General features: G+C 42.7%; 1 protein-coding gene across 10 annotated transcripts in view; it reads right to left on the bottom strand.

Annotated features, from left to right (window-relative positions):
* Positions 1 to 13,952, bottom strand: part of LOC308241716 (kininogen-1-like) — a 44,831-nt gene extending 30,879 nt beyond the window's left edge. For 6 of the 10 annotated variants that reach the window (XM_080655244.1, XM_080655248.1, XM_080655249.1 and 3 more), the window contains exons 1-5: positions 13,489 to 13,908; positions 9,521 to 9,631; positions 7,846 to 7,930; positions 2,286 to 2,458; positions 1,064 to 1,171 (exon numbers count right to left, since the gene is read on the bottom strand). In XM_080655244.1, the coding sequence (XP_080511370.1) occupies positions 1,064 to 1,171; positions 2,286 to 2,458; positions 7,846 to 7,930; positions 9,521 to 9,631; positions 13,489 to 13,683 (672 nt within the window). In that variant the 5' untranslated portion in view covers positions 13,684 to 13,908. Of the gene's footprint in view, positions 1 to 1,063; positions 1,172 to 2,285; positions 2,459 to 7,845; positions 7,931 to 9,520; positions 9,632 to 13,488 lie in introns of all 10 variants that reach the window. The other 4 variants (XM_080655242.1, XM_080655247.1, XM_080655243.1 and 1 more) reach the window with 4 other exon arrangements.
* Between the last annotated feature and the right edge of the window lie 12,290 nt (positions 13,953 to 26,242).

Here is a 26,242-nt window from a genome sequence, read left to right on the forward strand (position 1 = left end):
TTAGAGAGACTGGAAGAGAGAGGGAAAGACAGAGAGAAACATGAACCAGGGCCCAGTCCGGGCCTGGGAGGAGCTTGCAACCAAGCAACTTGCCTTGACCAGAATTGAACCTAGGTCCCTTTGGTTCGCAGTCCGATTCTCTATTCATTGAACCAAACCAGCCAGGGCCCCTCCATCACTTTTGATATTTACATTTACTTTATATATTAAATGAATATGTATCTATATTTTTATATATTTTTTAACTTACCATATTATAACCATTTTACTAAGTCACTAAAAAATCTGTAAACATACTTTTAATGGCTGCATATATTCTACCGTGTGGATATACTGGAAGTTATTTAAACATTCCCTAATGTTGAAAACATTTCCAATGTTTTTCTGGTAATAATAATGCTAAAATTATTATCTTATTGTCTGGGTTTCTCATTTTCTTCCCACATAATGGAATTGTAGAAGTAGAATAACAGACTAAAGGGCTTGAAGCAATCCCTTGCTTAAAGTAGTTTTCTGCTAAAATGCAAATATCCCTGTGATGGTCATTGTGCCTTAGGCACCTGCACATGCACTAACTACTGCCACCTTGTGATACTCTCTTGTAACATAATTTTGGTTCTGATAAAGTGGTGGAGGCTCAGGGTATTTTATTAAAAATAAAGGAAGGGGAGGGGAGGGGAGCGAAGGAGAGAAAATAAGTAAAGGCAAGTTTGAAGTTAAGGAGTGTCCTGCGCAGAGCTCAGGAGCACCGGGAAGGACCTTAAGCAGGTGGGGCAGAAAGGGAGACGGGAAAGTGTGAATACGTGGACAGACAAACTTGACATGACATCATTTTATCTCAGGCCCTGGTAATATCTGTAAATGCTTATTGCCAGATGTACAGATCTTTTGACCAGGTAGGTAAGGCAGCTTGACTAATGACATGGAGAATGTGTCTGTGAATTCATGCATGTCATCTAAAATCTCAGTGACCGAGTCTTCCTATGTAGCTGAGTATCCCCACACCTGTAAATACTGGACACCAAATGCTAATAACTTTATAATTCGATTTTTGCCTACTTACACCATTGGGAAGGGCCTTGCAGTCTAGGGTTAAGACTTTAAAATTCTCCTTGGAACAATTAGTTTGCTGAATTAAGTAAGTAACTTCATAGTTCCATCCAGACACCACCTGAAACAATGTTGAATTGAATAGTTAAAGGGCAGTTTAAACATTATTCACAGTGTTATGAGGAACTTAGAATACTGCCTGGCATGTTGCAAGTACTCAAAATTATAAACTCTTATTACTAGGCAAAAGTCATGACTGAGTAAATATTGAGAACTTTATGATTCTCACACTCCTCAACACACACACACACACACACACACGCACGCACGCACGCACGCACGCACGCACGCACGCACTCCTATGCATCTGAAAATAAAAAAGCAATATAGAGGCCGAGTTACTTTATCTTCTTAAGAAAAACCTAGCAACATTTCCTCTGCCAGGCAACAGAAAAATAATGTCCTTTTGAATTTTGTGTAATATTAATAATACTCTTCTAGAAGGTTAAAAACACATTGGAGCTAGAATGGCCTTTACTGATAAGTTCTCAGGTACCCAGTCAGGCAGTACGTTTTGTGCTGCTTTATCTTGGGCTAGTCCCACCCCGATAGCTGTTAGGAACATAATTGAGTAGAACATGCAATTTGCATGAAAGGAAGTTGGATGGTCTATTAAAAACAGAGAATGTTGCTGATTAAAGTAAATCCCTCATAATTAGACACTGAAATACAAGGGACCCAATGAAAAGGCCAGATTTCCAAGTATTTACTTTCTTTTAGTGATACGAAAACTATAATTTAGAGTGTGCTCAGAAAGCCATGCCAACTGTTTGGGTACCATTTAATATTTTGGAGCCATGTTTGACTCATGATAGCTAAGTGATGATGTAATTTTCTTAAAACCTTAAGGCTAGAATGATCTTTTCATCTCACCATCTCTAAGAAAAACATGTATTTCTGACGACCCATTCATTAAAACCAACCTCAGAGCCAGGAGTCTGATTACCCACACTTTTGCCCTTTATATATTGCAGTATCCAAATCACTTTGACTCAAGAGAAAGCTCCTTATGTCCTATGCCAGTCAGATGAGGACATAAAAGAGCTCCCTCACCACCAGTCATGAAATCATAGGTTTTCTATTGACCAATGGTTTATTTTAGGTGATGAAACCCTAAACATAAAGATCCAACAAACTTTAACAATACTGTGAGAAATGAAAACTGAAGAACAAACCTGTCTCTGTGCCTTTTCTACTTCTTTAAGAGCAAAGAGGTGGGAATGATCAGTGTGGTTATTAAAATGTTGAATGGCATGTCTCAGAACAGGGTCCAAGTCAGGGCTGGCAGTCGATATGGGGTGCACGCAGCCACGGCATTCATACTGGGAGGTCACCACAGGGCCCTCGGCTTGACAAAGAAACAATAGGCAAAAGGGCAGCGTTAATGAGCAAAACCCACATTCAGATACGTTGTCCTAAATAAGTAAGATAATTTTGAAGACCCTGGTAAGCAAACTTTCTAGTAAATTCTAGTATGTATTAGAAAAAGAGAACACAGGACTGCTTTTTTGTCAGAGGGAAAAAACCCTATCATTAACTTAGGAACATCTTATGTGCATACTGTTGAGCATAATTATTTTAAATTTATTTAAAAATCATTGTAAATTATAGAAATAATACATTAATTTATCCTCTTATAAAAAAGTATAACAGTACAGATATAGTATTATTTATTTTTCAGTGTTAATTAAAGCTCCTTGAATTCTCATTCAGGGTATTATATGTTTTGTATAAATTAATTTCAACAAACCTGTACATTTTAAAAAATATACTTTTATTAATTCAGAGAGAAGGGAGAAGGAAAAAAAGATAGAAACATCAATTATGAGAGAGAATCATTGATCGGCTGCATCCTGCACACCCCCTACTGGGGATCAAGCCCGCAACCAGGCATATTTCCTTGACTGGAATCAAACCTGGGACCCTTCAGTCCACAGGCCTATGCTTTATCCTCTGAGCCAAACCTGCTAGGGCCCGGTGTACAAAATTCGTGCACTGGGGTGGGGTATGTGTCCCTCAGCCCAGCATGCACCCTCTCCAATCTGGGACTCTTCAAGTGATGTCTGACTGCCCATTTATGCCCGATCCCTCTCAAAATCCAATACTATTGGCTCCCAATCATTTGCCTGCCTGATTGCCCCTAACCACTTCTGCCTAGCAGCCTGATCACCCCCAACCAGCCTGATCGACACCTAACTGTTCCCCTGCCAGCCCGATTGCCCCCAACTGCCCTCCCCTGCAGTCCTGGTTGCCCCTAATTGCCCTCCCCTGCTGGTCTGACCACCAACAACTGCTCTCCCCTGCTGGCCATCTTGTGGCAGCCATCTTGTGTCCACATGGGGATGGCCATCTTGTGTGTTGGAGTGATGGTCAATTTGCATATTACCCTTTTATTAGATAGGCTTTTTCTCCTGCTGTAATATATCAGGGGCTGAGCTAGACTGTGTGGTTACGTTAACTTGTTAGAAATGGTCACTGTGGTGTGTTGGGGAGCACATGAAACTTGCTTGGAAAGTTGTAAGGAGGACATTCTGATAAAAGGGAAATGTGTGGAAGGCCACCTGCCCTGTTTACTGGAATTTTGAATTAGTGGAGACATAGGGGAGTGTCGAAGGCAGTGCCCCTAATTATGCCTTTACCTTTCCAAACAAGTCTGATTACATACAAACCCCCAGGTTGCTGGAAGCCACTTCCAGCATGTCAGCAAGGCTGAATCATCTGGAAATGGCTGAGGGCATTTCACCAAACCTGAAAAGGATGCATAAATGATTGCTTGCTGCTAGACAGCTGAGGACATTTCAATCTAGATGTTATTGCCTCCTCCTGGCCAAACCCCTGAACAGCTGAAGGCAAATTCTTCTAATCTGACAATGGATTCTGTACACTAAACCCTGGCCTTTGATGTGTATATTGATTTTGCCTTAGGACAATTTGTCTTAATAAAAAGCAAGGGGTACAGAGAGACAAGAGAACTTGGAGAACTTGGTTTCTTTAGCCAAGCTCCTCTGGCCCCCTAAATGCCTTCCAAAATTATGTTTCATCTCTGGACTCTTGATTAATTTACACACAGCACCTTCTCCAGATTCCTGAACCCACTCTAGTAGCTGGATTAAGAACCCCCCGGCACCAGGTGTTTACCAGAATCCTTATGCTTAATCCCTGGATGCCCTTGCCTAGAGGACAATGTAAACACATGTGTCCTCCCAAGATTACGCACCCTATTGATTGTATATAAAGATAAAAACTGCAATAAAAGGCTAACAAGGCAGGCAATCCAGGTTGCTCTGGCCCCTAGAGCCAGGAGCCCCTTAGCCCTCTCTTTCACAGTCAAACTGTGTCTGAGTAATCTGTTCATCCCTCATTCAGGGGCATCTGGTCGGCCCCACAGTGGTGAAGGTGTTGGGCAAAGTTGAATGGAAGAGACAGAACTGCAGATGGATATTTCAAAATAATTTGGCAAGAGCTTGGAAAGGCAAGAGTCCAGAGTGAGCTCAAGAAAGACTTTCATGAGAAGAGGCCTGACCTAAGAAGGGTGTAAAGTGGTCAAGGTCAACTGGGCAACATAAAGTGTGAGCCTGAGAAGAAGGAGCAAAGGGAGGAATGGCTCTCAAGAAAGCAGGATGAGTCAGGAGCAGCGTGTAGCATGCGGTGAGTACTTTTTACCGGGGCTAAAGCGGGAGGCAGGGACTGGCGATTGAGGTCTGGACAACTGGTAGAGAGAGTCCTCTGCTGTGGAGTCCAGGTCACTCTCCGGAGGCCAGGGGTTATGAACTACACTGAGGGGCCAGATTATTCTGAACTCTGAGCGCATAATAATCTGGCCACTCAGTGTATATCCTATATAATAAAAGGTTAACATGCAAATTGTCCACTCGACCAGGAGTTCCACCAGCAGGCAGGCCAGCCAACTGCCCATGTCCCCTCCCCCTGGCCAGGCTGGCCGGACCCCACCCATGCAAGAATTCATGCACCGGGCCTCTAGTGTGTGTGTGTGTGTGTGTGTGTACACACACACACACACACACACACACACACACACACACACACACACTAGAGGCCTGGTGCATGAAATTCCTGCGTGAGGGTATGTGTCCCTCAGCCCAGACTGCACCCTCTCCAATCTGAGACCCCTCAAGAGATATCCGACTGCCTGTTTAGGGCCAATCCCTGTAGGATTGGGCCTAAACGGGAAGTCAGACATCCCTCTCACAATCCAGGACTGCTGGCTCTCAACTGCTCGCCTGCCTGCCTGCCTGACTGCCCATAACTGCTTCTGCCTGCCAGCCTGATCACCCACTAACCACTCCCCTGCCAGCCTGATTGATGCCTAACTGCTCTCCTGCCAGCCTGATTGCCCCCAACTGCCCTTCCCTGCAGACCCGGTTGCCCCCAACTTCCCTCCTCTGCTGGCCTGGTCACCCCTAACTTCCCTCCCCTGCAGGCTTGATCACCCCCAACTACCCTCCCCTGCTGGCCATCTTGTGGTGGCCATCTTGTGTCCACCTGGGGGCAGCCAACTTTGACCATATGGGGGCAGCCATTTTGCGTGTTGGAGTGATGGTCAATTTGCATATTACTCTTTTTTAGATAGGATACACACACGCACACACACACACACATACACACTGAGTGGCCAGATTATTATGCATTCAGAGATCATAATAATCTGGCCACTCAGTGTATATTCCAAAGGTCATGGGCTCTTTGGTGAACCTGATGAGAACTATGGTGCTCTCTCCAGGAAAATGCTGGTACTCACAACGTTCTCCATATAATTTCAGGGTGTGCATAGACCCACTGAAGTGAATGAAGAGTGGTCAGCAGTAATGATGGGGTGCCACTGATGGGGTTTTAATAAAATAACATAAAATATTAAAACAGGAGCGAGCTTGTATTAAGTTACCACATAATGTTTATAACAGATAGCCTTAACCCACGGGTCAGTAGAGGCACATGCTGTAGAGGGGAAGTCATGAAGGCATCCTGGGCCCCTTTGCCTTGGGCTCTCACTGTCCCAGTGTGTAGGACCCCAACAGAAGCAGGAGGCCAACAGAGTTCTACATCAGTGTTCCTTAGTTGCCAGTAGGTCAACACAACTCCCCTTGCAGATGTTTCTTGGCACTCACTCCATAAGCATGTGTGTCAGAAAAAAGATTGGCTGGGTGACTTCATAACTTTCCTCACTGCTGTCCCCTTGCAGAAGGTATGTGGCATCAGGGCAGTGGACAAAGTTAACAAACTGGAGGGGACTTACATGGGAAAGGAGAATTACTGACGGGAGAACAAAAGATTGATGAACACAGAAGGGGGAAGAGGAAGAGAGTAGAGATCAGAGGCTGGTTTGCTGAACTTAAGGGCAGCTCTGACTGGGGAAAGAGGAGAGATGGAGCAGTCTTTTGAGGGTGAAAGATGCAAATTCAGTGTTTCCAGGGAATGGGATGATTTTTCATCCTGCTCCAACATTTCTAGGGAGGTTTTTAAAAAATTTTAAAAAGATTTTAAATTTTAAATTCTGAAACATATTTGTACAAAAGGTTTCAGATAAGGGATTGTGGAGCTAGTAGTAATTGTGGATCTTGTGTGGCAAAGAGCTTTTTCTCTCCTATTATATAAGTGCTGTGTTCTGGATCATGTGAAAATTTGCTTATGAGCTAAAGTTCTTAAACTAAATAATAAAAAGCTACTCCAAAAAAATTTTTTTAATTGTGATTTCTTTTCTGTTTTGGACTGTTTTTCTTTGAATGCCACTCTTGCAAGAGCTGAAACTCAGGAAATATAGCTTTTGTGGGTTCCTTATGGATGACTAAGGCCAAGATAGAATAATTGCTCCCCCACTGGTGTTCATGAGCTTGGCTGATGATGCTGTTCTGGAGCCTCCTATACTAAAACCCAATCTTGCAAAAGGCCAGTTCTGGGTTAGCTTTTGTGATTGACACTCCCTGGATGTGCCCATTCTTCTGCACCCAGCCACTGTGCCACCAGAGGGAAGGAGCTGATAGTGGTTATATCTCTGCATAAGTTTCTCCATTCTTACAAGGTCTACTATACCAACTCTACTAATTGATAGCTATGAGATACTGGGCAAGATACTTAACTGTGGTGGGCCTGGGTTTCCTCATTTGTAAAATGAGAATATTAACACTTGCCCCCATAGACTTGTTGTGAGGATTAAATAAATCAACATGTGTAAAATGATTAGCACTGTGGCTAGCAATAAGTGCTCAATAAATGTCAGCTATGATTACTTTTATTCTGATTATAATCAATACATTCTTATGTGTGTAACTTGAAGCCTGCCATCTAGTTTCAGTCTACAATAACCCTCTGCAGTGAGAGTTACTGTGATCCCCTTATAAGGAAACGGGAAACCAAAATGATGAAGAGCTTTTGAAAGATTGCAGGCTGGATCTGACCTCAAAGCCTATGCTATTCTGGCTCTAGGACACCCCCACAACTGAAGCATGTGGCATGTTTTCTGTCCTTTCCCAGGGCCTTTGCACACACCTAATTCAGTGCTGCTGTCCAGGGGATGATTGGCAGGAGCCTGGCCCCACCTCAGGACTCTACCACCACAGACCCCTCCCACCCCCCCACCCCTCCATCCCAAGGCTGCAAATGGCCTTGTGCAGCCACCCACTGCCCTCTGGGAAGGGGCTTTGTCCAGGTTATGCTCTTGGCCCCACATGGAAATGTTTCATTTCCCCCCAGGACAGCGCCACCGTATATATCAGCTACCTGGAGTAATGTGGCAGGTCTGGGTAGCCACGGAGAATTTCATATTCGGTCTCTTCCCTATGGTTGCCATGCATTCTCCTGTGGCCTAGGAAGGAAGGAAAGAAGGAAGGAAGGAAGGAAGGAAGGAAGGAAGGAAGGAAGGAAGGAAGGAAGGAAGGAAGGAAGGAAGGAAGGAGGAAGGAAGAGGAGACCATTTATCTTAACCTTTCAGATGGAGAAGTGCACCTAGTGATGTTGCTAAGTATGGCTTTTCTCTTATTTAATACTTAAGATTTTTTATAACAGAGTTTTGTGACACAAGAATGAGTATTTTTGTAGCCTAATCATTATTATTTACAAGTCGTTGGTATTCATGAGATGTAGGCAGGAGAGTCAGTGAACATAGTGAGGTTTTAAAATAATGTTATGTTTGGAGCACTGCAGATATTTCTTTTTTACCAAGGTGAACACAGTGCCCTAAAACTAGCCTGCCAAACTCTCCTCTTACAGTTCAACTTCAGGGTTCAACTGCACAGAGGATGCAGTGTTTTTGATACCATTGTAATAAACAGTTATTAACCGAAAAGGAGCAAAGGGAAGGCTAAATACACACATGCCCAGTAAAGTCTGGGTGAAATAGGGAAGGTACATGTCTGTCAGACACACCTGGGAACATAGTCGGTGTGGCCACTGCAAGCACGGGACGATTTCAGTTATTAAACTCCTATAAAGGAGTTATCTCTCTTGCCTCTCTTGCACACTGGGGCTGCTGGCTCTCTTGTTGCAGGGGACACACTCCCCTGCATGCACCCATATGGCCCACAGCCATATGACCCCCCCCCACACACACACAATGGGCTAATGGACGGGAACTAGACTGATGTTGTGCCTGACCCAGCTCCACCATGGAATGAAAACTTGGGACATTGGTTTGGCTGTTGACTCTGAATCCCCAGCTGCACCCCTTTTAGGACTGGTTTAAGGGAAATAGGACTTTAGAAATGCAGATATGTAATTCCACACAAATAAAGATCTCTCATCTTCCTGTGTGAATCTTAGAAAATTCTTTTTCTCAAGATATAGTGAGGACCGGACCTCCAACATCCCCTGGGAAAAGGAATTCCCCACTTCCCACCAGTGGACACCCCATTTCCACCAATAACATTTTGACACATTAAAGAGGTGAGTCCATGGACTGTGGAAAGAGTGGCTTGCTTCCTGGCAGATACTGGCTGTTAGCTCCCTCAGGTAAGGCCAAACAACAGCTGTGGTGTGGCAAACAGATGTTAGGCATTTGGTTAAGAGACCTTGTTATTAAAACAAGGTCTTTTCATATGTATATCCTTTCATTTTCCAATTTAGGTCAATTTTACCTCCCTTTACAAGGGAGCCCATGGGTTAAAAGTGGTCAGCTAATTAGAGGCAGAGTAGAATTCCAACTCAGTCTGCACAAATAAAGCACCCAAGTGGTCATAGGAGTCCCCTCTTCATGGGAGGGCTTTCTCCACATCTCATGGCTGGCCTCTCATGCCCTTTCTCTCTATGCAAGAACATAGACATCAACCATTTGCCTTTTCTACACACTTGAGGGTTTATGTGCACAAACAAGTAAACAGTACTCATCACCCCCAGCTCTAATAGAATAATTTGGCAGTCTCAACTGAGAAAACTGGAAGCTCCAGACCATCACACTTACAGCTTGCCCAAGTTCTTTGTAGTCACAGTCCTGCCAGGTTTTGCCACTTTGAACAGGACAGTCGCCCTCCTTGATTTCGTACTTGACAGAATAAAATATGTTCTGGTCTTCCTGGAAAAAAAAAGCAATCAAAGATACATAGGGCTCATTTAACTGATAACAGCAGACCATTGAAGAGGGATCTGGTGCAGTTATGAATATTTGATATTGATTTACTTAAACAAGAGAAAAACATTTACCAAAAATACTAAAAGTTATAAATACTTGGAAGAATGTTCACAATATATTTATAAACATGTATTTTCAATTAACAAAGTAGTATACGTAGTATTAGCTTATTTTTGTAAAAACCAATTTACATGGACATAAATGATTTTAAAAGCCTGAAAAGTTATGCAGCAAAGCTGTTAACATGTTGCTCTCAGTGGTGGGTGTAAGGTTATCTTTTACTCTCTTCTTTAAACAAACATTCCTAAATGGTCTGAGTAATTTTTTGAAAACAAATATATATTATTTTTATAATTAGAAAACAAACCAACAAACAAGAGTACTTTCTTTTTCATTTTTTGAAAAAAATGTTAACAGGTATCTCTGGATGATGGGATATTATGGGTAATTTTAGTATTTTTATTTGTTTTGTTTTGTTTTCTATTTTTTTCTAACATGTCATAAAATAATAAATAAAACTTTTAAAGCCCAAAGGTTCTGAGTTAGATGAGCTTTCAAATGCAAAATCCTGGCAGGTTGGAGCAGCAAGAGACCTGAGAGGTGATGTTGCCCAGTCCCTCACTTTGCAGGTGAGACAAAGGAGGCCCAAGTAGAGAGGGCAGAGCTTAGGCAGCCTCCCACCTTGGAAAGGCAAAGCCAACCCAGACCCCAGGTCTCCTGAGTCCAGGGGCAGTGCTCTCTCAGAGCCTGCTCTTGTCAGAGTATTTGAATCTGGGAGATAATGGCGTCAAACACAATAGTTCCGAGGTTCATTTTGGGTCTCAGATTTTGATAAAGCGGTAGGTGGTAGTGAATCTGTGAACATTTTAGAAAAAAAAAATACCCAACAACAGCACATTTGCCACAGTGTCAGTCAGTCAATGACAACAACACCAATAAAACATTACCGAGGGCACCAGGACTCGCATGACTACACTAGTTTATAAAACAGAATGGCTCAATGTTATTTTCAGAAAAATAAAATAAAATAAAAAGCCCACTGGCTTTTTTCCTTTAATCTCATAATGTAAAATGGATGGATTTTTTTCTTCCACTGAAGTAAGCTATCACACAGACATAGTGAAATTCATTTGAACAAACTATTGAAAGCTTGTATTTTTTTAACTTTGCTCTTTTTTCCTTTAAAAATAATTTGTTTTCTTTTGCATGACACAAGATTTCTAGTTTTTAAACAGGGTACATCAAAAACAAAAATATACCTCCTGTGTCCCATCTTTATTTTCACCAATGCCAGAAATCCTTCTGGAATATCAGCACGTGATTAAATAGGTATCCAACCACTGAATCTACAAGTTAATACATATTCTGTTATGGCAGAATAACCAAGAATTTTTCCCAAAGAAAGATTTTAGTTTTCTAAATATGAAAGGGTCTAAGAGGATCATATGCGAACAAACAAAAATCTCTTATTCCAGGTTTTTTAGGCTAAAGTTGGATAGCACACTGGCAGCTGAAGAAAGCTGAAACTATAAATAGATCCAAATTAAGAATTTCTACATTTCTTTAGAAAACAGAACCAGAATTCTTTTTTTCAAAATGACCCTGTGGAATGGCTTTCCTTCCATATTTACCTAATATTGTAACAGTAAAACAGACACAAGAATGTTGATGGCAGCTCAACAATGCTGGATGCAGGACGTTTACATGTGCACTTTTGTTTAAAAGTCCCACATATTTATTGACTAAGGCTAGACAGCAAATCATATGATCCTATTTGATGCTTTTTCTACAGTGTCCAAGATCATTATATAGATACAGCCAAAGACTGGGTCCCAACTTTCAGGAAAAAGACCACAAAGAAGAAAATCAGCGTAGTTATTTAGTCCCCCTAGTTAATTGTTTGTTTGGAACAACAAAAGGTGGAAAACACAGACTTCAATGAATTAAAGGAGTTGGAAAAAGTTGATGGAGAGAAGGATGGTGTCTGAGTAAGGTCATTGGGCTTGGGATGTCAAGGACAGTGCAAAAAAGAGCATCCAGGGGACCACGTATTTATAACGTACTGTGGTGTCACTCCCTCAACGATGTTAGAATATCTGTATGCAATAATAAATAGGTCAGTTATGCAATAAGGCAATGTGTCAAATATGCATTCATCCTGTGGACTGAAACACCACAGAGATACATAATAGCATACACATTCTTGGGTTGTGTCTGTTTTGCTTGTTTTCAAAGCCACCCAGGCAAAACCTTCGTGGGGATGTCCTTGGAGAGAAGAGTGGTCCGCTGTGCCCAGTTTGCTTAATCTTTCCTTTATCAAGAGATGATGATTGACTTTAAAGAGAAATAAAGCTAAAGGTTGTTTGATTTTGATTTCTTTTCCCTTTCAGTTGCATAATTCTGAATGTTTTCATATAAACAACAACAAAAAGTCACAACTAAACCCTCCCTCCCGCCCCCCGCCCTAACCTAATAGTTTTGATGCATCCAGTTGAATTTCTTGGAATCACACAACCTGTCAGGATTTATCTTCTACCTGAGTGTATCCATCAGTGATAAGGAATATTCAAAATCAACCAGAACATTGCTGTTACCCTTGATGCATTCAGCCATCGGGACTTCATGGTAGATATTTTATCTAATATAGTAGAACTATATTAATTTATTTTCTGACTCCTCTTGACATACCCACTGTCCCTCATTTATCCTAGTTTTATTGAGGTATAACTTATTGAGGTATATTTATTGAGGTATAAATAAATCACATATATTTAAGATATACAAAAAATGATTTGCTATATGTATACACTGTGAAATAATTACCACAAATAAGATAATTAACACATTGTCACCTCACATAATTACCTGTTTTGTGTGTGTGGTAAGAACTCTTAAAATTTAGCCCTTTAGCATATTTCAAGCATACAATAGAGTAGTATTATTTCTATTTATCATGCTGTACATTAGACCCCCAGGACCTACTCATCTTATTTCTTTAAAATACATTTTTATTGATTTCAAAGAGGAAGGGAAAAGGAGAGAAAGAGAGATAGAAACATTAATGATGAGAGAGAATCACTGATTGGCTGCTTCCTGCACACACACCTCCTCCCCCACTGGGGATCAAGCCTGCAACCCAGACATGTGCCCTGACCGGGAATTGAACCACCACCTCCTGGTTCATAGGTTGACGCTCAGCCATTGAGCTAAGCGACCAGGCTCATTTTATAACTGAAAGTTTGAATCCTTGACAAACACCTCCGGATTTCTCCCATCCCACAGTCCCTGACAACAACCATCCTACTTTCTGCTTCTGTTAAGTTTGACTTTTTCAGATTCCATTTATATGTGAAATTATACAGTGTGTGTTAGACATACCTCCTTAAACACTTCCTCCCCTTTGAGGTCTGGAAGTCTTTATATTTTAGTTTAAGGCTGGTCACCCAGCAAATCCTCTTGCTGTGGCCTGACGGAGTTCCTGGATTTTCCCACTCTACATAGTCCCTTTCAAATGACTCCATCTACCTTTCTTTAATTTCAGCTTAGAATACCTGTCCTCTGATCACCCAGGACGCCAACCTTGGAGGCTTGAGGACTAGTCATACCCTTCCTAAGTCCCAGCCCAGAGAGTGGGGTTGGTCTTTTCTAAGAGCTGTAAACCTCTACCTTTATTATCGGGTTTTTTTTTAGGTGTGGTGTGTGTGTGTGTGTGTGTGTGTGTGTGTGTGTGTGTGTGTCTCCTGGGTTCAAGTGATAGCACAAATCCCAAATGACCTCAAGGTTAAACACAACTCACTCACCGTCTTGGTGACTTCGGTTATGCGGTATAATACAAACTGGTTGCCACTTTTGCTTCCACCATTGTATTTCTTCAGAGCTGCGTCCACAGCCTTAAATACATCCTCATCATTGCAGTCAATTTCTTGTGGTTGGTCCTCTTGGGCTAAACTTGTTAGCAGCCTGGAACAAAGGAAAAGGATGGCAATTAACTTCATGATTTATCAGTCTCCCTCTGGGAGTTTCACCAAGAATTGGAAGCTAACTTGCAGGCTAATGTTAACTCTCTTCAGCCTCTTATCTCTTCTGTCTCTCCTCTCTGCCTTAGCACTTTAGGGTTCTGCTTGCCTTCCTGCTGCCCTCCACTATTTGCCCTGTTACAAAAGGGCAAATGGCTCTGCTGGATTATCCAAGCAGATCTCAGGCTGGTACATTACAACACTGGGTCGTTGACCTGCTTGTTTGCATTTGGGAGGCATGTGTGAGCACATTTCCAGGCAATCACACAACTTTGTATAGCAAATCAGAGTACAATCCAATAAAGGAGGAGAAAAAAAAAATCAACCACCTGTTATTCCCTTTCCCAAATGACTTTCCCAAAGCTATTTATGAAGGTCACTACATGTGACAACAAATGCAACCATGAGCAGACACCTTTCAATAAAATTTCTTTGCCCTCCTGGAGAGCCCATGCACAGGGACATAGTGAGTGCAGGGAGTCTCACACCAGGGCATTGGCATGACTGAAAATAAAAAATGGGCATCCTATCTGTTCTCTGTCCAAGCCAGCCTCTCTCCACTCAACTGGATCTGCTGTAGAAAGGAAAATGCTCCCCAGGGTGGAGGAAACAGGGGAGAAACTTAAGGAGAGATGGTTTGAGTGAAGCCTGCTTACCCTGTCCTTCCTTCTTGTTTCTGGTTTGGTGGACCTTATAGGGGTCTTTCATTCACCAAGCCTAAGTGACCTTTCAGATAAAGTTAGACTATTCAGGGAGAGGAGGTTTACAGGTAGGTTAAAGATATGGGCTAGTAGATGTTTGCCCTCAAGTCTTACTCTCTTTCCCCAAAAAAGATGTTTGACTTCTTTGTTGTTGGTGATCGGGTACCTAGCTTGGCAAGCCAATCTCCCTGAGAGTCCCTGGAAAAGAGGGGTCCATGGGGGCTGAATGATGGCCTTGTAGCAGAGTGGCAGGAGCATGAGCTTGGCAGTAAGCCCAACCTTGATTCCCATCCAGCTCTGCTACTTAACTGCTATGTGATCCTGAGCAAATCAGGGTCATATAGCCTTTCTGAGCCTCCATTTCCTCAATGGGAAAAGTGAAATATCATAATATCTTATTAGATTTTTGAGGAGTAATGAGATAATACATGTGCAGAGGCTGGTAATCCTATCTAATAAAAGAGTAACATGCAAATTAACCATCACACTGCTACACCCACAAGCCACACCCACCAGCCAATCAGGAGCAAGTATGCAAATTAACCCAACCAAGATGGCCGTGGCCACAGAGTGAGCAGGAAGCTTGGGTTTCCCTGGCATGGAGGAAGCCAAGCTTTCCGCATACACTGGCCAGCCTAGGCCTCCACTCAAGGCTACAAAGTTTCAATTATAGAAGATAAATAAATCCCAATAAAAACGGCTGTGGCCATGGAGCAAGCAGGAGGCTTGGCTCCGCTCAAGGCTACAAAGTTTCAATTCTAGAAGATAAATAAATCCCAGATACCAGGGCCTCCATTTGGGTCACTGGGGGGCATGGCCGGCCTGCAAACCACCACAGGCCTCGCGCCCAGACCACTCCACGCTCCAAGGGAACCCCCACCCTGATCTGGGACACCCGTCAGGGCAAACCAGCTGGCCCCCACCCGTGCACCAGGCCTCTATCCTATCTAATAAAAGAGTAATATGCAAATCGACCATCACTCCAACACACAAGATGGCTGCCCCCATGTGGACACAAGATGGCCACCACAAGATGGCCAGCAGTGGAGGGCAGTTAGGAGGGACGAGGCCTGCAAGGGAGGGCAGCTGTGGGTGATCAGGCCAGCAGGGGAGGGCAGTTAGGGGTGACCAGGTCAGCAGAGGAGGGAAGTTGGGGGCGACTGGGCCTGCAGGAAAGGGCTGTTGGGGGGGACCCAGGCCTGCAGGGGAGAGCAGTTGGGGTGACCAGGCCTACAGGGGAGGGCAGTTAGAGGTGACCAGGCCTGCAGGAGAGGGCAGTTAGGGGCACACAGGCTGGCAGGGGAGTGGTTAGGGGATGATCAGGCTGGCAGGCAGAAGCCGTTAGGGGCAGTCAGGCAGGCAGGCAGGCGAGCAGTTGGGAGCCAGCAGTCCTGGATTGTCAGAGGGATGTCCGACTGCCCATTTAGGCCCGATCCTGGTAGGATTAGGCCTAAACTGGCAGTTGGACATACCTCGAGAGTCCCAGATTGGAGAGGGTGCAGGCTGGGCTGAGGGACACAACCCCCATGCACGAATTTTGTGCACCAGGCCTCTAGTTAGTTAATAAAAATTATAACTAATATTATGGCTGGTTGGTTAAGAATCCCTGACTTACTGAAGCAGTTTCAGGTGTGTAATGATGGCCAAAGGTAGATTCTATTGTGTGTGTGGAAGGGCCAAGGGGTGGTAGGAGATGTGGGAAATGAAGGATGAAAAAGACTCGGGTAAGTTCGTAGACTGGGAAGAAAGAGGGACCTGCAGAGATGGAGAAGCTGAGGGTGGGAGAGGGAGGAGTAGACTGATGTGCATGGTCCAGGAGGAGTTGAAAAGGAGCACAGGGCTGATTAGGGTGGGTATTTCAAGTGAAGATTCAGAAACAGGACTTGCCAGTGAATATAGGCGGCATAATAAACAGGAAAGCATGTGACTTTGGAGGAAGCTGATCTGGGTTCTAATGCCAGGTCCAACTTACTGATTATAATAAGCACTTTTTAGCTACCATGTAATAAATCTAGTAAAGGATCAATCAATGTTATCTTGTCTAAATCACTCATACAATGTAAGCTTTCTAGAGTAGGGATTGTTTCTTACCCCATTATTCAGCTGCAGCAACTGTGTTTGCATATTATAAATGCATTTAATGGACATGAATTGAGAACATTCAATCCCATGTTTTTCAGGTACTATTTTCAAGAACTCAAGCAATATTTGTGTAAGTACTTTATAAATTAGAAAACACTACTGAAATGCTCCTGTGAGTTATTGAGTTATGCATTTTTTTGGGTCTTCTTGGATTTCACCTTTCTTTAATCTTTATCTAAGCAGCCAACCCTATGTTCACGCCTCTGGAGGAATGTGATTCTGCAGAGCAGACATTTGGCTGGAGCCTCCCTGGTTGTTTACAGCAGGTGACCATTCTGTCTGGCTATTGTACCAGCTCTGTTGGTCAGCGCTGGTGTCATTTTGGTTATTAAATATTTCTGATATCATTGTGTAGTTTCAGGAAATGACACCTCGCTGTACTCTAGGTAGAAAAGGGAAATGGGTTGCCACCATCACAATTTTTTTGAAAAGGAAAATGGGGCCCAAAGAGGTTTAGTGACTTTCTTAGGATCTTATAATCAATTAATTGTAGTACTGGGATTAGAACCCAGATGGGCCTACTTCAAAGTCATATGCTTTTCTATTTTCTTATGCTGCCTGAATCCATTGCCACATTCCAGTTTTATTAAGAAACTAGAGGCCCGGTTCATGAAATTGGTGCACGGGGGGGTATGTCCCTCAGCCCAGCCTGCACCTTCTCCAATATGGGACCCCTTGAGGGATGTCTGACTGCCTGTTTAGGCCTGATCCTACTAGGGCAGTCAGACATCCCTCTCACAATCCAGGACTGCTGGCTCCCAACTGCTCGCCTGCCTGCCTTCCTGATTGCCCCTCACGGCTTCTGCCTGCCAGCCTGATCACCCCCTAACCATTCCCCTGCCAGCCTGATTGATGCTTAACTGCTCCCCTGCCAGCCTGATTGCCCCTAACTGCCCTCCCCTGCCAGCCTGATTGCCCCTAACTGCTCTACCCTGCAGGCCTGGTCACCCCTAACTGCCCTCCCCTGCAGGCCTGGTCCCCCCATCTGCTCTCCTCTGCAGGCCTGGTCCCCCCAACTGCTCTCCCCTGCAGGCCTGGCACCCCCCTAACTGCCCTTCTCTGCAGGCCTGGTTGCCCCCAACTTCCCTCCTCTGCCGGCCTGATCACCCCCAACTGCCCTCCCTTGCAGGCCTGGTCCCTCCCAACTGCCCTCCCCTGCTGGCCATCTTGTGGCGGCCATCTTGTGTCCACATGGGGGCAGCCATCTTTGACCACATGGGGGCAGCCACCTTGTGTGTTGGAGTGATGGTCAATTTGCATATTACTCTTTTATTAGATAGGCTAATTGACATACATTCCTGTGTAAGTTTAAGGTGTTCTGCATGATGCTTTGATTTACATGTCTTTTGAAATGATTATAATAGTTTTATTTAACATTAATCATCTCATGTAGATATAATAAAAAGAAAAGATTTCTTCTTGTGATGAGAACTCTTAGGATCTACTCTCTGAGCATCTTTTCTATAGATCATGCAGCAGTATTAACTATAGTCACCAGTCTGTAAATTTCACCTTAGTCCTCACTTCTCTTAAAACTAGAAGTTTGCATTTTTTGACCACCTTCCTCCAAGTCCTGTTTCTGAATCTTCATTTGAAGCACCCACTGTGATCAGCTTGGGCTTTTTTCCACTCCTCCTGGATGACACACATCAGTCATCTCCCACCCTCAGCTTCTGTATCTTCTGGGTCCCTCTTTCTTCCTAGCCCAATACCTTACCCAAGACTCTTTCACCCTTAGTTTTTTTTTCTTTCTCTCCCTTCCCCCATTATAATCTACCTGCTGCCACCACCACACACCTGAAACTACTTCAATAGGTCATATAGAGAGAATCTAAAGTCTTATTAGCTCAAGTCTAAATGCTTGAACCTGGTTTGGGAAGAAGGAAAAAGATAGAAAATTCAAATGTGAAAATGTACCCTGGCCTCAAAAATGAATAAAGAAAACTTTCTGAGACTAGAAAAGTCCCTAACATGGAAGAAGGTATGAGAAGAACAGAGGAGTCTTGGGGTCTGGAAGCAAGGACACTCTGCTGTGCTTTCTGGACTTATAGCCTGACAGACAGCAAGATCCCAGAGGGAGATGAATATGGTATTCTTGGCTGTCATGTTCATCAGTAGTTCTAGAGAGATTCCTGCACCCCCAGTTTGATACAGAAAAAGCAGATACACTATACCCAAGGAGTGATGTGAACAGAGTAGCAAGCATCCCTTAGCAGGGGGACCTGGTGAACCAGTGAGGAAGAATCAGGCCTTCTTCTCATGCTCACCATCCAAACACCTGGGACTATGTGAGACTCTTGAACTATGGCATAACTTTGTGTGGAGTGCAGCAGGGAAGGGAAACTCTAAGAAGGACCAAGGTTAAGTTTTCTATTAACTCAGCAGGATGGAAATTTGAAATATAAGTTAACTAGAGGCCTGGTGCACAAGATTCATGCATAGGGGTTGGGAGTCCCTTAGCCTGGCCTGCACCCGCTCCAATCAGGGACCCCTTGGGTGATGTCTGACTGCTAGTTTAAGCCCGATCCCTGCTGGGGCTCTGCGACCAATTGAAGAGCAGAGGGAGGCCCTTCCCACCTGGCCTGGGCTCCACCATTGATAACCGCCCACAGGGAGGCCCTGTATATCCTGCCCACTCTGCCAGGGCCCTGTGATCAATACTGCAGAGAGGGGTCTTACCCCGACATACATACATACATATATATATATATATATATATATATATATATATATATATATATTCTCCTTTTTATTCCTTTGTCTTTTATCCCTTATCTTTTTCTCTCTCTTCGATAGCATTTGTGCTCTCTTTTCTCTGCCCTAACTCTTGTTGCTCAGGTGGTCACTTATATTGGGGTTATTGGTGTTGTGTGTACATTTGTGCTTAGTTCCCTCTGTGTTGTGTCTTGTTGAGGTGAATTTTATCCTGTCTGGTCAAGGGGCTTGAGAGCAAGCCACATAACCAGACACCTGGAGACGAAACTCCATCCACGAACGGGTTAATAACACTCCAGACCCAACTATAGAGGTAGGAAGAATGTGGCAGTGAGGGAAAGAGCATGAGTGAGTGAGGGAGTAAAAGAGGAGCGTGTGGTCAGGTGGTGTGTGTGTGTGTGAGAGAGAGAGAGAGAGAGAGAGAGAGAGAGAGAGAGGCACAGTTAGATCTCACAGGACCTTCAGGGGCAGGCTAATTAGGCTCGCCTAACTAGGCAGCTTCTGCTACCATTGCAAACAATACCAGGAGGCCAGCTTGTCCTTAGAGGCCTAGCCTTTTTGAAGGGGAGAGCTGCTGTAACTGGGTCCCCAGCCTCAACTCCACCCATAGTGCCCTCAGATAACACTTGGGACTCTACAGCCACCCCTGCCAGGGACATGCTACCTAGGCTGTGATCCCACGGTCAACGAGGCTCTAGCCATCCTAGGTGCAGGCTCCTGTGAGTTCAGAAGCAGACTCCCCTCTGACCAGCCCAACACTTTAGCCCAGGGCACCACAACCATGTGAACAGCAGACACGTCAACAGCATGAGAAGCTCACTCCTATGCGAGGAGCAGCAGCCGCATGAGCAGACCACCCCCATCTGAGAAGAAGCAGCTGCACGAGCAACCCGCACCCATACAAGGAGCAGCAGCCCTGCAAGCAACCTGCCCCTGTCCAAGGAGCAGCAGCATCACGAGTAGCCCATTCCATATGAGGAACAGCAGCAGCATGCAGCCATCCCCAATCTAAAGTACAGCAGACACACAAGCAGTCCACCCCTGTCCGAGGAGCAGCAGCCACGTGAGCAGCTGGCACCGTCCAAGGAGCAGCAGACACGAGCAACCCATCCCCAACCGAGGAGCAGCAACCTCATAATCAGCCCACCCCCCGTCCAAGGAACAGCAGCTACACGAGCAGCCTCCCGCACCAGCCAGAGGAGGCACCACTGCTGCGAACAGCACTCACCAGAGGAGCTGCTGCCAACTGAGAAGCAGCTGCTACCGTAACCTCCTGAGGAGCAACCGCAGCAAGAGAAGCCACTGCCACTCAAGAAGCATCCCCTGCACAGCTTGACATCTAGATCAGTCGGTAAGACAAAAAATGGGTAGACAAAGATACCCCCAAAGGAAAGAAAAGGAGGAATCGCCAGAAAAGCTGCTAAGTGAAACAGAGGCATGCAATATGTCAGGAAAAGAATTCAGAATAAGGGTCATAGAGTTCATAAATCACATGTAAGAAAAAATCAACACCTTATGTAAGAATCAAGAAGAAATGGATGAAAAAAATCAACTTATGTAAGAATCAAGAAGAAATGAAGAGTCATATAGCTGCAATAAAAAACACCATGGAAAGTTTCAACAGTAGACTAGGAAAAGCGGAGGACCGAATTAGTGAACTAGAAGACAGGGAAGCAAAACACAGCCAAACTGAATTGCAACTGGAGAAAAAAATTAAAAGACAGGAGGAGAGCCTAAGGGAGCTATGGAACAACATGAAATGAAGCAACATACGAATAATAAGGGTGCCAGAACAACAGGAAGAGGAACAAGGGTTGGAAGAACTATTTGAAGAAATAATGTCAGAAAACTTCCCTGATGTGGCAAAGAAAAAAGTCACACAAGCACAGAGAGTCACAAACAGGATGAACCCAAAAAGACCCACACCAAGACACATCATAATTACGATGGCAAATATTCAGGACAAAGAGAGAATCTTAAAGGCTGCAAGAGAGAGACAGAAAGTTACATACAAAGGAGCTCCCATTAGATTATCAAATGATTTCTCAACAGAAACACATTAGGCCAGAAAAGAATGGAAGGAAATTTACAAAGTGATGCAAACCAAGGGACTGAATCCAAGAATACTCTATCCAGCAAGGTTACCTTTCAAAATTGAAGGGGAAATAAGGAGCTTCACAAACAAAAAAAATGCTAGGGGAGTTTATCACTACCAAGCCAGCAATGCCAAAAATGCTAAAGGGACTAGTGTAAAAAGAAGAAATAAAAAGGTAAGAAGGAACTCATACACAAAAAATAAAAATGGCTACAAATAACTTCCTTTCAATAATAACTTTAAACATAAATGGACCAAATGCTCCAATCAAAAGACATCGAGTGGCTGAATAAATAATAAAACATGACCCATATATATGCTGTCTACATGAGACCCACCTCAGAAAAAGGGACTCATACAGACTGAAAGTGAAGGGATGGAAAAACACCTTTCAGGCAAATGGAAATGAAAAAAAAAAGCGGGGGTAGCAGTACTTATTTCTGACAAAATAGACCTCAAAGTAAAGGTCATAACAAGAGATAAGGAAGGCCAACTTCATAATAATAAAGGGATTGATACAACAAGAGGATATAACCCTGATAAACATATATGCACCCAATGCAGGAGCACCCAAATACATAAAAGAACTCCTGGAAGATATCAAGGGAGAGATAGACAACAATACAATCATAGTAGGGGTCTTTAATACACCACTGACATCACTGGATAAATCCTCTAGACAAAAAATTAGCAAAGAAACAGCAATTCTAAATGACTCACTAGATCAGATGGATCTAATTGACATCTTCAGAGCATTTCACCCCAAAGCCACGGAATATACGTTCTTCTCAAGTACACATGTGACATTTTCAAAAATAGACCTCATATTGGGTCACAGAGTCTCCCCAAATTGAAAAAGATTGAAATCATATCAAGCATTTTCTCAGACCACAATGGCATAATATGAGAAATAAACTACAATAAAACATTCCAAAAAATTCAAACACTTGGAAGCTGAATAGCATGCTACTAAACAATGACTGGGTCATCAATGAGATCAAAGGAGAAATTAAAAACATCCTGGAGACTAATGACAATAAAAACACAACACTGCAAATCCTATGGGACACACACAATGAAAGCAGTCCTGAGAAGGAAGTTTATAGCTCTAAAGGCCTACCTCAAAAAACATGAAAAAATGGTAATAAATCATCTAACCCAACAACTCAAAGAATTAGAAAGAGAGCAACAAGCAAAGCCCACAGTGAGCAGAAGGAAGGAAATATTAAAGATCAGAGCAGAAATTATGACATAGAGATAAAAAAACAACAACACAAAAGATCAACAAAACCAAGAGCTGGTTTTTTGAAAGGATAAACAAGATTGATGAACCTCTAGCCAGGCTCACCAAGAAGCGAAGGGAGAGGACCCAAATAAACAAAATCAGAAATGAAAGAGGAGAAATAACAACAGACCCCACAGAAATACAAAAGATTATTTAAAAATACTATGAACAACTCTATTCTAACAAACTAGACAACCTGGAAGAAATGGACACATTCCTAGAAAAATACAACCTTCCAAAACTTAGGAAGATACTGAAAGTCTCAATAGTCTGATAACTATGGAAGAAATTGAAGCAGTCATCAAAAAGCTTCCAGCAAACAAAAGCCTGGGGCCAGATGGCTTCACAGGGGAGTTTTACCAAATATTCAAGGAAGAACTAAAACCTATCCTCCTCAGACTATTCCAGAAAATATAAGAGGAAGGAACACTTCCAAGCTCATTCTATGAAGCCAGCATCACTCTAATACCAAAACCAGATAAAGATAACACAATGAAAGAAAATTACAGGCCAATATCCCTCATGAACATAGATGCCAAAATCCTCAACAAAATTCTAGCAAGTTGAATCCAGCAGTACATCAGAAAGATCATACACCATGACCAAGTAGGATTTAACCTGGGGATGCAAGGATGGTACAATATTCACAAATCAATAAATGTGATACATCACATAAACAAATTGAGAGATAAAAATCACATAGTCATATCAATTGATGCAGAAAAAGCATTTGACAAAATCCAACACCCTTTCTTGATAAAAACTCTCAACAAAGTGGGAATAGAAGGATCATACCTCAACATAATAACAGCCATATATGACAAACCCACAGCCAATATCATACTCAATGGGAAATAACTAAAACCATTTCCCCTAAGAACAGGAACAAGACAGGGATGACCACTCTCACCACTCCTGTTCAACAAAGTGCTGGAAGTACTAGCCATTGCAATCAGACAAAAAGAAGAAATAAAAGGCATCCAAATTGGAAAAGAAGAAGTAAAACTGTCCTTATTTGCAGATGACATGATACGGTACATAGAAAACCCTAAAGACTCCATCAAAAAATTATTAGACTTAATAAATGAATTCGGCAATGTAGCAGGATACAAAATTAATGCCAAGAAATCTATGGCATTTCTATACAGCAATAATGAACTTACAGAAAGAGAGACTAAAAAAGCAATCTCATTTACCATCGCATCAAAAAAATTAAAATACCTAGGAATAAACTTAACTAAGGAGGTAAAAGACCTATACGAGGAAAACTACACAACACTGAAAAAAGAGATAGAGGAAGTCATAAACAGATGGAAGAACATACCGTGTTCATGGATTGGTAGAATCAACATCATCAAAATGTCTATACTACCCAAAGCAATCTATAGATTCAATTCACTCCCCATTAAAATACCAATGGCATATTTCACAGACTTAGAAAGAACTCTCCAAAGAACAAAGTAGGTGGGATCTCAATACCAGATTTCAAGCTGTATTACAAAGCCACTGTTCTCAAAACTGCCTGGTATTGCATAAGAACAGACATAGAGATCAATGGAATAGAATAGAAAACTCAGAAATCGACCCAAATCATTATGCTCAATTAATATTTGACAAAGGAGGCATGAACATACAATGGAGTCAAGACAATCTCTTCAATAAATGGTGTTGGGAAAATTGGACAGATACATGCAAAAAAATGAAACTAGACCACCAACTTACACCATAAACAAAAATAAACTCAAAATGGATCAAGGACTTAAACATACGACGGGAAACCATAAAAATACTAGAGGAATCCATAGCCAGAAAAATCTCTGACATATGCCAAAGCAATTTCTTCACTGATACTGCTCATAGGGCAATAGAAACTAAAGAGAAAATAAACAAATGGGACTACATCAAAATAAAAAGCTTTTGCACAGCAAAGGAAACCATCAATAAACAACAAGAAAGCCCACTGAATGGGAGGACATATTTGCCAATGATATCAACGATAAGGGTTTAATCTCCAACATTTATAGGTAACTCATGCAGCTTAACAAAAGGAAGATAAACAACCCAATCAAAAAATGGGCAACTTGCCAAAACCGGTTTGGCTCAGTGGATAGAGCGTCGGCCTGCGGACTGAAAGGTCCCAGGTTCGATTCCAGTCAAGGGCATGTACCTTGGTTGCGGGCACGTCCCCAGTAGGGGGTGTGCAGAAGGCAGCTGATCGATGTTTCTCTCTCATCGATGTTTCTAACTCTCTATCCATCTCCCTTCCTCTCTGTAAAAAATCAATAAAATATATTTTTTAAAAAAATGGGCAACTAGTCTAAATAGACACTTTTTGAAAGAAGACAAGAAGGAAAGCCAAGAGACATATGAAAACCTGCTCAAAGTCACTAATTATCCGAGAGATGCAAATCAAAACAACAATGTGGTACCATCTCACACCTGTCAGAATGGCTATTATCAACAAATCAACAAATGACAAGTGCTGGTGAGGATGAGGAGAAAAAGGAACCCTCATGCACGGCTGGTTGGAATGCAGACTGGTGCAGCCACTGTGGAGAACAGTATGGAGTTTCCTCAAAAAACTAAAAATGGATCTCCCATTTGACCCAGTGATCCCACTTCTAGGAATATATCCCAAGAAACTAGAAACACCAATCAGAAAGGATATATGCACCCTATGTTCATAGCAGCACAATTCACCATAGCTAAGATTTGGAAACAGCCTAAGTGGCCATCAGCAGATGAGTGGATTAAAAAACTGTGGTACATCTACACAATGGAATACTACGCGGCGGTAAAAAATAAGGAATTCCTATCATTTGCAACAACATGGATGGAGATGGAGAGCATTATGCTAAGTGAAATAAGCCAGTTGGAGAGAGATAAATATCACATGATCTCACTCATTTGTGGAATATAATGAACAACATAAATTGATGAACAAAAATAGATCCAGAGACAGAGAAACATCAATCAGAACGTCAAACCTCAGGGAAGGTAGGGGAGGGTGGGGGTAAAGGGGAGAGATCAACCAAAGGACTTAAATAGATGCATATAAGCCTAATCAATGGACACAGACAACAGGGATGTGGGGGCATGAATGGGAGGTTGGGGGTAATTGGGGAATAAGGACACATATGTAATACCTTAATCAATAAAGAAATTTTAAAAAATTGAAAGAAAACAAAGTATGTTCTCTGATCATACAGGATTCATTCAAAAAAAATAAAAGTCAAATAAATTTCATATTTTGAAATCTTCTGCTAAAAAAAAAATAACTGCAGAGAGGGAGGCCCTGCCCATCTGGCCAGGGCTCCTCGATGGGCCCTCCCAGCCATGGCGGCTTGCCTCAGCCCTCGCACCCGTGGCTTTGTCTGGAAAGACATCCGGTCTAATTAGCAAATTACCCTTTTATTAGTATAGATGTTTTGAAAATAAAGTGATATTTCTGGTGCACTTAAATTTATGGTCATGATTCATGCCTATGAACTTCTTTGAAAATTATATCCTGAACTTCTTTTTATATAATTAAATTTAGAACTTATTTCTCCAAAATAAAGGGGATTTAGAGAACTAGAAATAAGGAGTAAGAGTGAATTT

The sequence above is a fragment of the Plecotus auritus genome (genome assembly GCF_963455305.1).
Source record: "Plecotus auritus genome assembly, chromosome: 2".
Lineage (NCBI taxonomy): Eukaryota > Metazoa > Chordata > Mammalia > Chiroptera > Vespertilionidae > Plecotus > Plecotus auritus.